Below are 14,721 nucleotides of genomic sequence, written 5' to 3'. Positions count from 1 at the left end.
GGAAAAAGAAGAAAAGAAATCCTAAACGTGTGAAATGTCCCTCCGCCATCGCCCCTGTGGCTTGGCATTCTGCTCCACCAAGCCCACAGGACCCAGCAGGCCTGGCGTGGAGGGGCCGGGTGCTAAGCGTGGGCCCGGGTGGGCAGGACCCATGACACATCTCCCTGCACTGTCTTCTCGTGGTTTCTCATGACAAGGAAAGGTTGCACCACCCACTCCAGTCATGGCAAAACTGAGGTGAGAAAGTGAGGAGATGTCCCCAACACGGAACCCCACATGGCAGACTGCTCAGTGAAGCCTGCAGAGTGTGTGTGTGTGTGTGTGTGTGTGTGTGTGTGTGAAGACTGCAGTGTCAGGGATGTGTGTCTGTCTCCCTGGTGGGGGTGTCTGTGTGTCTGTGGTGTCTGTGTCAGTTTCGACTCATTTCCATCAAGTCCGAATCCTTTCTTGTGTGTGGAAGAGATGGTGCACAGCCTGAAGGAAACCAGAACTCAGAGAACAGGTTTAACACTGGGCCACACTCACGAGCAGGCACTGTGCTAAGGAGTAAGGATGGTGGGAAAGCTGCTCCTCGGAAAGGGAATAAACATGGAAACCACAGCGGGATTCTGCCACTGACCTGGCAGACGAGCCAAGATCAGAACCCACGGACCCCGCCCCTCCCACACTGGTGTGTCTGCCACTGCCGGGAACCAGCTGCACAGACAGCCAAGTGCGTGCCCTAGTGAAAGCCTGGCAGAGGGAGGCAGGCACACTCCGCCGAGCTGAGCCCCACATTAGCAGCACTCGAGGTTTGTCACAAGGGGCATGGACAACCGGGCAGAACACTGTGGATGAAACAGAACAAACTGCAACAAACCCGGGCACCCAAGGCTGGTTCTATGAGAGCAGGCAGACCAGGACTGAGGGGGTCAGCACGTGTGGTCCTGGACCAGTGACACCTGGGCAGATGGGAAGGAGGGGCAGAACAAGTGACAGCCTCCCTAGAGAATACTATAGCCCCTCTTGGATCGCAGCCTGAGCCTGGAAATGGATTTCATTGTTGGCTTGTTTTCCTCCAGTCGTGAGCCACAGCACCACTTCTGGTGTTCTGTTGGTTCATTAGAGATGAGTCTCATGGACTTTCCCGAGACCCTCAGATCTCAGCCTCCTGATAGCTGGGGTACAGGTGAGGACGGCTTTTGAGCTGCTAAGGAAAGCACGCCTTCCCCCGGGGTGGAGAGGTGGCTTTATCCCACAAGGGCCTGGGCTGCCTGGCTCCCAGAAGGGGAGTCGCTGAGGAGGCGTCACCTCCAGCCAGAAAAAGGCAGGAGATGGGCTCTGGCTGTGAGCAACACGGAACCAACGGTGAAAGCACCAAGAGGCTCTGCCTGCCGGGGCACCGGGGAAGCCCTGAGGGGCAAGGACCCGGGGCTCAGCTCACAGGAGCCGCTCACTGACGGTTGTTCTCGTCCCTGAGCATCAGGGTAGGAGGGCTTCGACACGGAAGAGCAAGAGTTCTCCCCAGGGGTGCAGTCCCTAGAGAGTGCCTCCCGCCTCCAGACTCAGGCCTCAGCTGGAGCGGGGTCCGGTGCCCGGCTGTACCCAGAGGCTGGCGCTGGATGGCAAGGAGCCCCACAACCCCACACTCGGCTCCATATAAGTCCCACGGCTGCCAGAGAGAAATGTCAACACCACTGATCCCAAAGGGCAGCTTTGCACTCTGGGAACTGAAACGACTCTCTTTCTGGTACCTTCCCATCCTGCGTTTCTGAGGTTCTCTACCTGCCAGGGAGCAAACAAACTCGCCGCTGCGAGGTTTCTGATGTAGGGGTCTTCCCACTACAGGTAATCCTAGTCCATGGGGGGAGCCCCTTCCTCAGCAGGGCCCCCACCCCACCCCGCTCCCATGGGCCGCTGTGGCCCAGCGGCTCCACCTTTTAAAGGTTCAAGACGGAAAAGCCTCCCCATCTCCCGGTACTTACGAATGTAAAAAAGTTCATTTCACTCATGAATCCTTTTAAGGAAATCCAGAGAAAAGTCTGCTCTCCAGTTGCTGGATTTATTTTGCAACACAAACAAAACACCCAAAGTGCCCTGTTTGGTTTTCCCAGGCCTGCTTCACCTCCCATGGGGTTTCCCAGGAAGGGGGGGGGCGGAGACAACCCCAGGGCCCTCCTCTTTGGCACAGGTGGCACCCAGGTGGGCTACAGGCCAACCCCATATTATCCCAGCCACTTGGGGGGGCATGAAGCCCCCCAACAATGAAGTCACCCGCACTCAGTGAACTGAGCCAGGAGTCACTTTCATAGCACCGCAGTGACGCTCCACCTTCGGGCTGAGAGAGAGCAGCCTTGAGCTCCAGTGGGGTAAACGCCACACACAGGTGAGGGTCACCGTAGGATGTCACCTTACGACGCCACAGTCAATAACCACAAGGATGAAGCCACACGCAGGCGGCTGAGCAGGTTCAGCATTTTTACAAAGCCAGCTGGCAGCTAAGCTTGACTCCTTCAACGGCACCGCCCCACCTCCCTGGCAGAGGTCCTGGAGCCTGGCAGGGCTCACCATGGCTCCAAACCACTGCGCTGCCACAACCCGGCAGCCATGGCAACGGGCACAAAGCTGCTCACCCAGCCTCCTCCTCCCACTGGCCTCCCGCCCCGACCCCACAGGGCGCCGGCCTCCTCCTCTCGCCAGCCTCCTGCCCCACGGGGCACCAGGTCAGACACCACCCACTCCTAGTCCCTGCCCGTGCGTTGCTCATTTCTCCGTCCTGTGTAAGTCTCTCTTGTCCCCCAAGAAAGCGCCATGGTGGGGCCTCTGGCTTTCGCTTGAAAATAAGCAGGGGCCCAGAGGCAGCACTGTGAGTCGCGCACCGCCTCCACCCGACATAGAAAGCCGCCCAGAAACACCTGCTTGTGCTGCCTACTGGAACAGTCAGCTCCGGGGGGGGGGGGTGGCACCCTTTAATCCACCTTCAGGAACGAGGGTCCTGGCGCCAGGAGAGAAGGCTGGCTCGAGCCCAGCCACTGCCCGGTCGCAGAGACGCCATCCATCCAGGGCCCGTGTCTGTGGAAAGGGCGGGGCCTGAGGCCGCCTGGCCCCGGGGCCAGCTGCCAGTACTTACCTAGACCTGGGCATGCGGCCTTGAACAAGTGACGGCTGTGAGAGCCGGCTGGCCACCCCGGCCAGTCCCTCCTGACCCTCCCGACACCGTCACACCGCACAGAATCCACAGTTCTTCAAAGCAGTTCACAAGGTGACGAGTTGCACTTATTCCAATCACACACATACAACACCGTTTTAGGTCCTCTTGAGCTGATTTAGGGATGTAACGTAGCGGAGCTGAGGAGCCGTCAGTTACTATCAGCACCTGTCTGTACTGGGGTGGCCCAGGCCACGCTTTTAGGCCACGGTTGGGGTGCTGGCGACAGCGGTAGGGCATGTGTGGCAGAACAGCTCATCTCTGAGAAGGGGACTTCCCAGCCATCGAGGCCATCTGAGTTTTTTGGAGGCTCTGCTTTCAGGGAATTTAGGGACTCAAATATCTTCATCAGCCAAACCAGTGCACACAACCGAGGGGCCCGCTGTCCCCGGCATGTGTGTTTCCTAGAGACCAGAGAATCCGAAACCCAACTTTCCTTCCTGCTTCGCTATCCAATGCTTTCATAGTGTGTGAGGTTTCCGGTGTGCGAGCCCTGGTCTTCACGAATGGGGCCTGGGCACCTGATGTGGGGAGACGCTGGGCGTACGGGGCATGCTGTGTGGGCAGGCAGCATTCTGCAGTCACGCGTGGGAGCTTCCACGGTCGTCGTGGAGCTTGCTTTCTCTCCATGTTGTTTCTGGTTGCCTCTTGGAAGCCTCCGTGGTGCTGAGTGTGGCACAGCCTGGAGTCCCTCCAGCACGCCTGTGGACAGCGTGCCAACTACCCGCCACAAGCACACTTCCCCCCTTCCCGCACGACAGCCAGGAGTCAGTGGAGTGGTGTCTTCCCATCCCAGTCCAGGCCGGGCCGGCTCCGGGGCCTCTTCTGGCTGCCCGGGGCTTCCTGAGCGCCACCGGCCCTGTGCAGTGGCACAGAACCTTCGCATGGCAGCTCTGCCAGGGCAGCAGGCTGGGAGCTTGGGGGGCTGGAGGGAGGGCTGGCCGCTGCGCACATCGCGGGGCGGGAGGGACAGCCCGCGGGGAACGCTGGGTCGAGGAGTCTGGGCCGGAGGACACCGCAGGAAGGCAGCAGCACCCGGCCCTCGGTGCCCGCCACCCGCCCTCCCACGCCCCAGGGTGGGCCTGTCTCCACTCACACCCAGCCAACACCTGACAATCCTGACGCTGTCTGGTTCCCTGGCAGCAGCTGCGAGGTGTTTTCCAGAGAAGCATGGGGATGGGCTGTGGCCACTTTGGCTGGACTGGAGGTCAGCTCCTGCTCTCGCTTCCCCTGGCCTCCCTGCCCTCAGGGCGGCAGGGCAGTGGGGACAGTGGTCTCTCTGGCCTTTCCCTTCCCATTTCTTCACGCCTCCTCCTCTGCCCGGGTCCAGGCCCCTGCTCTGGGCAGAGGAGCCTCGTGCACGTGGCTTGCTTGCTACACAGGGCCCTCGGACTATTTGGCTGTTTTAGGGCAAAGTAGAATTTCCCACCATGGACTCTAGGCACCCACAAACAAGCCAGTACCAGGCGCCCCTGCGCCGAGAGCTCAGCCTGCTGGCCCCACGTCCTTACCATGCGTTTCTCATCTCCTCCGTTTTCCTAGCCGCTAACTCTGGGCCTGCTCCATCTTCTCCAGCCGCCCCGAGTTACAGCTATTGTCCAGAAATGTTTCCACCTGTGTGGGGGTGGCGCGATCTCTCCAGGGGCTGCCGTCTGCCCAAGCCGGCGTCCGCAGAAGGTGCCGACAGGGTCCTGCCTCAGGAAATGTGCTCGCCACACAGCGCCAGAGGATCTAAGTGGGCTCTCTCTTGGCCGGCCACCTGCAGAGATGGCCAGCTGCGACGGGTCAGTGCCCTGAGTGGAATGACCAGGTAACAGGGTGATTAGACCTAAATTCCCAGGGGGCCCCTTCAGACCTGGCTGGCACAGGGGTGCACACTGAGCCTGCACCCAGGCAGGGGCCAGTGAGGCCCTTTGTTTGAAGCTGCCTTTCCTGTACCAGCACGGAGGGTGTTCTTTGTCCCTGCCCATGATGCCACCATGATGCCAGGGGCTGCAGACAAGGGCGATTGTCTCACAGCTCTTTGGCTTCATTGTCCCCCAGGGGCACCGCAGTGCAGTCACATAAGGCCACACCCCAAACGGTGCCAAGGAGTTAGCCCCGAGGCGGCAGCAGGCCATCCTACCATGCAGCAAGCCCAGGCTCTGCACGAGGAGACAGAGGGCAGAGGAACCCCCTCGCTGAGATCCGGGCTACCTCACTGCTGTCCCTGGACAGTGCGGCAATGGGAGAGGTCGATGAACCACTGACATACGTGACACACACACAATGGTTCTCCCCCCCTCAGGCCCCAAATATGTAATGTCTGTTTTCTCTACAGGAATTTGAAAATTAAAGACCAATTCCAAGGGCCTGTGTGCGGTGGTACCTGTCTGGAATCCAGCTATTCAGAAGGGAGACGAGGCAGACCCCGTTCCAGGTGATCCAAGTTGGCACTAGAACTATGGGAAAGACAAACGAAGACCAAAAAGGCCAGGGTGGAGGAGGGCGGGAGGGAGGGAAGAGAAGAAGGAGGCGGAGGAGGCAGAGTTTACTTTGTGATCCACTAATCCTGTTATCCAAATGGGTGTTCAACTTCTGATTGGAATCACCTGCCAGTCTGAAACTACGTCAGGCACAAGGCAAGTGTTGCAGTGAGTGCACACATAGAAGGCTTCTGTCCCCGAGGTTTCAACAACAGCCATGAACTCTATGCAGACTGTTCTTGGTAGGTGGCATGTACTTTTAGGATTATATAGAATACAGCTTTCACGAGAAGTTGCGATCCTTCAACAGCTCAGACGTCACTGTTCAAGAGTCTTAAGGTGGTTTGGAGGTGAGGTGTCGCACACGCCGGTCCCCAGCGGCACTGTTGGGGCCAGAGCTGCCCACCCGTCCTTGTTCCCGTCTACTTCCTGTCTGTCCAGGGCTGACCTTGGTCAGCTCCCTCCTGTTACCGACTGACCTCTGAAACCATCCTGTTCTTGTCAGTGGTTATGTCAGGCACTCTGCCACAGTAACAAGAAAACATACGGATCAGATGATACTTATATGAGAATTCTTTCAAACCTGGGGACTTTCCAGTAGTTCTAAAAACCAGTCAATCCTTGTCGGTCCCTGGAAGTCCCAGGACCCTGGGGAAAATCATTAGTTTCAATGTCTTCCCCAGGAGAAATTTCTCTTTTATTTAAACATTAAGAATTCGCAGTGCAGTGATTTACAAAATGTTTTCAGAACATCAGTGACATTAATGAAGACACCGCTTCCCATTAACCAAGGCAAAACAAAGCATCACCTCTAACCGAAGAACCAGGCGCTCGAGCTGCAGAGAACGAATGCAGCCTGGAAACAAAGCGCTCAGCCTTGAACTGGAGCCAGTTAGGAAGAGCAAGGAAAGGGGATCAAACTGGAGACAGGCAGGGGCAGCGGACAGAGGCAGGAAGGCGGCTGCAGAGCGGGGGCTGCGGGCAGCGGACAGAGGCAGGAAGGCGGCTCCAGAGCTGGCCGCATGGGGAGACCATCAGGGAACCTTGCTTGGGTTACTTCTGTTCTCAGAAGCCAGGGCATAAGTGGGCATTACCAAGCGCAGGCCAGGTTGGGTTGTTCTGTCCACCTGACACTCAGGTGGCTTCTCTCACAAAACAGACCACAAAGGAGTCCCTCCAAGGGGTATTTCTTTTTTAGCTTAATACCACACCTCTCACAAAAGTTGTGCCCAGAACATGAGAGGAAAGTGAATGAGGGTAAAGAGGAAGAGAGAGGTAGGAGGAGGGAGACAAAGCAGGGTAAGAAAGAAGGGGTGGGGAGGGAGGAACAAAGATCACAAGAAAAATATAACATTGGGTTTTAAAAATGTAAGGCTTCAAGTTAAGATGTGATAAAAACTTGGTACATTACAGTCTAATATCATTACACTGGTTACTGACTTTTTATAAAATAAGTAAAAAAAACCTGAGGTAATAATGTATTCCTCTTCTCTAGCCACCTTATCTGATTATGGTGTGTGTTTCTTTCACATCCTCCGAAGCTAATCCACTGGAGAGACACGGAAGGAATGTCTAGAAATCAGCTTCCAGTTAGTAGGCAGGGCATGGCTACTAAGAGACAGCTTTATTAAAATAATAAATAGAAATTTGAAAATCACTACTTAAAGCTGTACAACGCGGCCAGGTTTTCCTGTAACTGTTCCACTGCCCACCCTGACTCCCCTGGGCCCCTACTTCTGCTGGCCTGGCTTCCTGAGCACGTGTGTGCAGAGTGTGTGGTGTGTGCTCCTGGCGGGGCTGAGTGCACCTGGTGTGTCCACAGCGCAGGCGTGCCCCGGTGTGTCCACGGTGCAGGCGTGCCCCTGGTGTGTCCACAGGGCAGGCGAGCCCCTGGTGTGTCCACGTGCCCAGGGTGTGTCCATGGCTCAGGCGAGCCCCTGGTGTGTCCACGTGCCCCTGGTGTGTCCACAGGACAGGCGTGCCCCTGGTGTGTCCACGGGGAGGGCGTGCCCCAGGTGTGTCCACGGCGCAGGCGTGCCCCAGGTGTGTCCACGGGGAGGGCGTGCCCTGGTGTGTCCACGGCGCAGGCGTGCCCCAGGTGTGTTCACAGGGCAGGCGTGCCCTGGTGTGTCCACATGGCAGGCGTGCCCCGGGTGTGGGTGGATGAGTGAGGGCCCGCCTGGCACGCAGAGCACACCACGTGGAGGTCCCGGGGATGACGGCCGGGCCCCAGGCCCGATGGGGTGGACGGCCCGCGGAGGCGGCCTCGGCCCACGGCGCTCACAGGGCGCCCAGGTGAGGCAGCGAGTCCAGGCGCCCCGCGCGGCCCCGGGCGGCGGCCGCCTCCACGCCGCGCAGCCACTCGGTGCAGCGGCGCACCAGGCCCTCGTCGGGCGGAGCCGCCCCGGCCGCCTCCTCTTCGTCCGGGTCGTCGGGCCGGGGCCGGGACGCGGCCCGCAGAGCCCCGGGCGGGCGCGGAGCGCGGGGCGGCGGGCGGCGGGCCCGGCCCGGGGTCGGGGACGAATCCGGGGAGCTGGCGGCGCCGCCCCGCCGCGGGCCGGGGGACGAGGGGGGCGGCGGGCCGCGCCGCGCCGGCGGCTGCTTCTCCGGGTGTCGCCTCCGGACGACCGGGCCGGCCTCGGCGGGGCGGCTCGGGGAGAAGCGCGCGGGCGCCTCTCCCGCCGCCCCGGTGCCCGCGGAGCCCGGGCTGCAGCCGGCTCGCCGGGGCGCCGCGCGCGCGGCGGAGGCTCCGGGGCGGCCGGGCGAGGCGGCGGGCGAGGCGCGCGCGGAGGTGGGCGGCGCCATCCTGCCGGAGCCGGGGCCCCGCCGCGCCGGCGGCCGCCTCGGGGAGGCGCAGGGCCAGGGGCTGGACGGCGGCGCCCCGCGCCGCTCCGGAGCGCGCTTCGTGGTGTCCCCGGCGGCGGGCGGCGAGGGCGCGGCCGGCGCGCTGGGCCTCCGGGGCGGCGGGCGCACGGCGGGGATCCCGGCGGGGCCTCCGGGGGGCGGGAAAGGCATGGCGCGGGCGGCGGGCCGCTCACCGGGCCCCTGGAAGGAGAGGGCGGGCGGGGTCAGCGGGGCCCCCCGGGCGGCCGCGCCTCCCCGGGCTCCCCGGGCCACCCCCGCACGCACCTGCGTCCCGCCGCAGCATCTCGGGCGTCTCGCAGCCGGGGCCCGGTCGTGGGACCCGGGCGAAGGCGTCCTCCACCTCGCCTCGGCGGGCAGAGCGCCTCCTAGCCCGGGGCGGGCGCGGCGGCAGCGCCCGGGACGCGGGGACGCGGGCCGGGCCGGCGGCGGGCGGAGGAGGAGGAGCCGCCGGGCGCGGTGTCACAACCCACGACGGTGGTGTGCCAGGCGCGGCGGCAGCGGCGGAGGGCCGCGAGGGCGGAGCGGGGCGTGGCCCGGCCGCCGGCCGCGTCACGAGTGGGGAGCGAACTCCGAGGGGCCCGGGGCGGGGGCTGCCCCGTGTTGGAGAGGAAACCCTGCAAGATGCCCGAGCGGGACGGGTGGGGGGGCGAGGGGTGCCAGTGCCGAGACCCAGGCCAGCGGGGGCCCCGGGCAGCGGGGTCCGAGGGCAGCGGGGGCCCTGGACAGCGGAGGCCCTGGACAGCGGGGTCCGAGGGCAGCGGGGGCCCTGGAGAGCGGAGGCCCTGGACAGCGGGGTCCGAGGGCAGCGGGGGCCCTGGACAGCGGAGGCCCTGGACAGCGGGGTCCGAGGACAGCAGGGTCCGAGGGCAGCGGGGGCCCTGGACAGCGGAGGCCCTGGACAGCGGGGTCCGAGGGCAGCAGGGGCCCTGGAGAGCGGAGGCCCTGGACAGCGGGGTCCGAGGACAGCGGGGTCCGAGGGCAGCGGGGTCCGAGGGCAGCGGGGTCTGAGGGCAGCAGGGGCCCTGGACAGCGGGGTCCAAGGGCAGCGGGGGCCCTGGAGAGCGGAGGCCCTGGACAGCGGGGGCCCCGGGCAGCCGGGTCCGAGGGCAGCGGGGGCCCTGGAGAGCGGAGGCCCTGGACAGCGGGGTCCGAGGACAGTGGGGTCCGAGGGCAGCGGGGGCCCTGGACAGCGGAGGCCCTGGACTGCGGGGTCCGAGGACAGCGGGGTCCGAGGGCAGCGGGGTCCGAGGGCAGCGGGGTCCGAGGACAGCGGGGTCCGAGGGCAGCGGGGGCCCTGGAGAGCGGGGTCCGAGGGCAGCGGGGGCCCTGGACAGCGGGGTCCGAGGGCAGCAGAGGCCCTGGAGAGCGGAGGCCCTGGACAGCGGGGTCCGAGGGCAGCGGGATCCGAGGGCAGCGGGGTCTGAGGGCAGCGGGGCCTGAGGGCAGCGGGGCCGAGGGCAGCAGGGGCCCTGGACAGCAGGGGCCCTGGACAGCGGGGTCCGTGGGCAGCTGGGTCCGAGGGCAGCAGGGGCCCTGGACAGCAGGGTCCGAGGGCAGCAGGGTCTGAGGGCAGCGGGGCCCGAGGGCAGCGGGGTCCGAGGGCAGCGGGGTCCGTGGGCAGTGGGGTCCGTGGGCAGCGCGGGCCCGGCGAGCAGGGCAGGCGGGCCGGCCGCCGCTCCCGGAGGAGTCCGTTGCCTGGGAAGTGAACTGCTTATCTGGGAACAGGCGAGACCGGGCCCTGAGCTGGCATTGGCCTTGGTAAGCTCAGGCTGCTGCCTCTCCTGAGTTTTGCCCCAGGTGTTAGGGGTTTGACACAGGTCAGTGGCTATGCGCAGAGCATGTGTGGGAGAGAACTAGGGGTACAGAGTCTAATGTGGGAGCAACAGGAGAGAGCATGGAGGAAAACCAACCCATAGCTGAACACTCAAACCCTGATCGGGACCCCACCGACTCGGGGGTGGGGGGAGGTGCAAGGTCTGGGGTCTGGGGTGTATGGAGAAGTCGTGGTGGTTTGATAAGAGGGGCAGGGGTGGGGAGTGGGTGGCCTCAGAACAGGAAGAGCTAAGTGGCTCATGGTGCACAGTAACGCACAGGGGCAGCAGCCTCTCTATGTTCTGATGACGTCTGCTCTGCATCGCACCCCCAGCTTCCTCGACTCTGGTGCACTGAGAAACTGGGTGCACAGAGGCCAGGCACAGCATGACCCAGCTGTCAGGGCGGGGGCCTCAGAAACCACCCCAGGCCCACGTCCAAGAAGCATGGGGACAAGCTGCCTGTCCTCAGCTCCTCAGTTACATTTGGGCACTAGCCAGGAAGAGGCTTCCCCAACAAGCCTTGCTCACGGGCCTGGAACCAGAAAGACACAAGCCTGCTGCCCCTGGGGAGGCGGCAAAGTGCCTAGGACTCTGTCCCCAGAAGTGATGGAGTGTGTTTTCTCTTTAACATGGCATGGAGAAAGCAGCAGTGCTGCTGTCTGCATTGCACTGCGTGGGATCCACTGCAGCCTCCAGTGGAGTCAGCCAGCCCTGACCTCACCAGGAATGACTGACCTCAAAACTGTAACCTGCACGGGGGTCTGCCTGCCATGCCCACGGCACAGTGCTGACAACCCTGAAACCTGAGCTCGGGACAGTCCCCATCTCTAAGCACACAATTACACACAAGGTCCCTAACTCCCCTACCGCAAATGAATGGGCTGATTGGAAGGTCAAGAAAACAAAGCCAAGGGCTGGGCTTAGTGGTAGCGTGCTTGCCTACCGTGCTTGGAGCCCTGGGTTCGATTCCTCAGTACCACATACACAGAAAGTGCCAGAAGTGGCACGGTGGCTCCAGTGGTAGAGTGCTAGCCTTGAGCACAAAGAGGCACAGGGACAGTGCCCAGGCACTGAGTTCAAACCCCAGTACTGGCAAAGAAAAAAAGGAAGCTGTTGGAGACATTGCTTTGAGCCTCCTGAGGAAGTAGATTACCAGATGGCCCCTGGCAGCTCGCCAATGGGTCAGTACCTGCTGACCAGGAAGTTTCTTTGCATTTGTTGATTTGTTTCTTCCGTGCTTGTGGATGGAGTGGATCGCTAGATTTCTTCCAGGTTTGTTTGCTGCTTTGCAGATGACCTTTACTGTGATTGGCTGCTTAAGGATAGAAACAGTGTGGGGTTTCTAGGGAAGGAAGGGAAAAAGAGAAAAGGCAGAGAAGAGAGAAGAGAGGAGAGAGAAATAAACGACCTCTGCTTGCAGCGATTTGAGCCTGTGATCATTCCCAGTCTGCCTCCGAAGTGACGTGTCGTTCAGCGGGCAGCGACAGCAAGCAAGCAAACCCAAGAGCTCTCTTTTTAATCTTTATTTTTTGATTCCGTACAAAAAGAAATACCTGATTCATGAGAGTGTAATCCCTCTGTATGTCACCTTTGTAGTAACAATAGGTAAATAATATAAAAACAAACCAGATGTGTATTGTTACAACTGTCCACATTGCTCATCTGTCATTTGAATTTCAAATTCCACATAGAACAATATCACAATAATTGTCCACACTCAAGAATTCATTTGATCCCCCTCATTACTCTATGAGGCAATGCCTTTTCACTGCAGCAGCCCTTCAGATATTTCCCTGGGCTGACGTGGCTCAGGTGCTTAGCAAGTGAGAAATCCTGAGTCCAATTCTCAGTTCAATTCCTGCTCAAAAAGAAAAGAAAAAGCAAGGCTCATCCTTGTAATCCTAGCTACTCGGGAGGCTGAGCTCTGAAGATGGTGTTGGAAGCCAGCCCAGGCAGGAGCCTCTTCTGTCCGATTAACCACCAAAGAGACTGCGGTGGCAACGTGGCTCTAGTGGTAGAGTGCCAGCCTGGACCAAAGAAGCTCAGAGACAGCGGTCAGGCCGGTCCAGGCCCCAGAACTGACCAAAACACAAACAAAACCCCACTATTTTCAGAATGAATAAAATACTTGCAGGAATATTTCAATCGCTTTTCCTTCAATCACTAATATGACCAGGCCCGCGTTCAGATACAGACACACCACAGGCTCCCATCCCCGCCGATGGCCGACGCCGTCTGGTGAGCGAGCACAGATGCTCAGGTCAACCTGGCATCAACAAGCAGTGACCAGAAAGCTAGCCGTATTCTTTGTTTTTGGCAGTTGTGGGACTTGAACTCACGGCTTGGATGCTCTGGCCCAACTCGTGGGCTCAAGGCTAGTGCTCTACCACTTTCAGTCACAGCGCCACTTCCAGTTTTTGAGTGAGTGGATCACTGGAGATTAGAGTCTTTGGGGACTTTTCTTGCCAGGCTAGCTTTGAACTTCAGCCACTTGAGTAGCTGGGATTACAGGCGTGAGCCACAGTGCCCAGCAAGCCACTATATTAAAAAAATAAAAAGGTTAAATTTTCTCATTAAATCACTTCCTTGCTTTTATGAGGTATATGTAACACATACAGAAAAACCTAGCCGAGCACGGTGGCTCACGCCTGTAATTCCAGCTACTCAGGAGGCTGAGATCTAAGGATCACAGTTCAAAGCCAGCCTGGCACTGCAAAGCCAGTGAGACTCTTACCTCCAATTAACCACCAGAGAACCAGAAGGGGTGCTGTGGCTTAAGGAGTAGGGTGGCAGCCTTGAGCTGAAGAGCTCAGGGACAGCAACCAGGCCCAGAGTTCAAGTCCCACAGCTGACAAAAAACAAAACAAAACACTTCAAAACATCTCCTCATCCCATACTCTATACTTGGTTTCTGTACTTTGATTCAATTAATTAGATATGATAAGGCAATCAACACAGCACTCAACCACCTGAGCCATGCCTCCAGCCCAGCTTCGCTGTTGCCCTAGCCCTCCTCAGACAGAAGCAGAGATGTGATGGCACCAGTCCACTTCTGTGCCCACGGGCCCTGTACTGCGGCCCCCAGGTGTGTCGGGGTCATGAGACCAGCTGAGGGTTCCTCTGACTTGAACTTTGAAGAAATCTGCCTCCTAAATGGCACATCCCAAACCAAACATGACTGAGTGATAAAGTAAACTGTTGGGTTCTTGCTGCATCTTTCGGTGTGTGGCACGGTGGGAAAACCTAAGATCTGCAGTCACTACCGTGAGCAGCCTGACACTGGAGCCCACATCCCAGGCCAGGGTGCACTGGGGTGGCCAGTGAGGGGGAGGGTGCCGCTCACACTGTGCACATCACAGAATGTCACCAGACACAGTCCTGGGACACTCAGGAGTGACCCATCCTGCTGCAGGGTGGGGACAGATCACGGGTAGTCATGCTAAGAACTGGGCTCTGATGCCAGGCTCCCCTCGCTAGATGGGCTGGGAGCCCCACCTAGAGCAGCTACAGCCAGGAGAGGCAGGGCTGTCAGCACAGCCTCTCCCCACGGGAGGGACAGCCCACAGGGCTCAGACTCAACTGGATGCAATTTCTGCACCATGTCAGGCTCCTGCCCCCTGCTAACAGCTCAAGAGCAGCCAGCAACAAGGCTCAAGCTCAAGGTGACACCTCCTCCATCTCTTCGCCCTGCCAACTGAGGGCACATGCCACCCCCCGGTGGATGTCCCCTCAGCACTGCCCTGTCCTGGGGTGAGTACACCTTGTACTGGCAAGGGCCCCAACCTGTGCTCTTAAAAGCAGGGGTCCCTGAGAAGATGGGTGGTGGTGCTCTGCCCACGACACTCTCCGCCAGGACACCGGGTGTCCCTGTTGCCTGCTTTCCTGCTGACCCCTACAACTCTTGCTGGGATTCCTAGAAGCCTCCTTTCTTTGGTCAACCCAAGTCCAGCCAGGGACGTGGCAAGGAGAGCAGATGGCATTGGAGTTTTCAAGAAGCTGGGCAGGAATGAAACCAAGAGGCCTTTCTCACGGGTCACAGCTCTGCTTCTTCCACCACGCAGGGCTCCTGCAGGTGCCCAGACAGGCAAGACGTGGCGACTTGGGGGCTCGCACAGCCGAGTGGAGAGGGAGCCACAGCAGAAGCTCAGGAAAGAAGCTCGTCGTCGTCTGCTGTTCTGAGACCCGTGCTGTTCTGAGACCCGGGCTCTGCCGTATGACTGCTAACTGCCACCCGTCCCTCTGCTGGCCTCACCTCCGAGTTCCCGCTCTGCTCCCCATCTCCTGCAGCCCCGCGCATCCATGGCAGCTGGGGCTGGTGGAAGGGCCGGGGACCTAGGCACAGCACTGGATGTCCTTCCCCCCCACGCCCAGCACCACAGACTCAGCCCCA

At 60.4% G+C, this 14,721-nt stretch overlaps 2 protein-coding genes across 2 annotated transcripts in view; both read right to left on the bottom strand.

Moving 5' to 3' along the window:
• LOC150059437 (uncharacterized) overlaps window positions 1-1,741 on the bottom strand; it is a 41,545-nt gene extending 39,804 nt beyond the window's left edge. Inside the window, exons 1-2 of the mRNA XM_090338614.1 lie at window positions 1,437-1,741; window positions 1,291-1,392 (exon numbers count right to left, since the gene is read on the bottom strand). Of these exons, the coding sequence (XP_090194740.1) occupies window positions 1,291-1,392; window positions 1,437-1,741 (407 nt within the window). The remainder of the gene's footprint in view (window positions 1-1,290; window positions 1,393-1,436) is intronic.
• A 6,191-nt stretch (window positions 1,742-7,932) lies between these two features.
• Window positions 7,933-8,565, bottom strand: Prr18 (proline rich 18; the record flags this gene model as incomplete). The annotated part of the gene is made up of 1 exon (XM_090338613.1): window positions 7,933-8,565. A coding segment is annotated over one exon (633 nt), but the record flags the coding sequence as incomplete, so codon positions are not given.
• Window positions 8,566-14,721: the final 6,156 nt, after the last annotated feature.

The sequence above is a fragment of the Megascapheus bottae genome, chromosome 8 (assembly GCF_031878675.1).
Source record: "Megascapheus bottae isolate mThoBot1 chromosome 8, mThoBot2.hap1, whole genome shotgun sequence".
NCBI classification, from domain to species: domain Eukaryota; kingdom Metazoa; phylum Chordata; class Mammalia; order Rodentia; family Geomyidae; genus Megascapheus; species Megascapheus bottae.
Note: the sequence above shows the minus strand (reverse complement) of the source record. Positions and strands in the feature narration are given on the sequence as shown.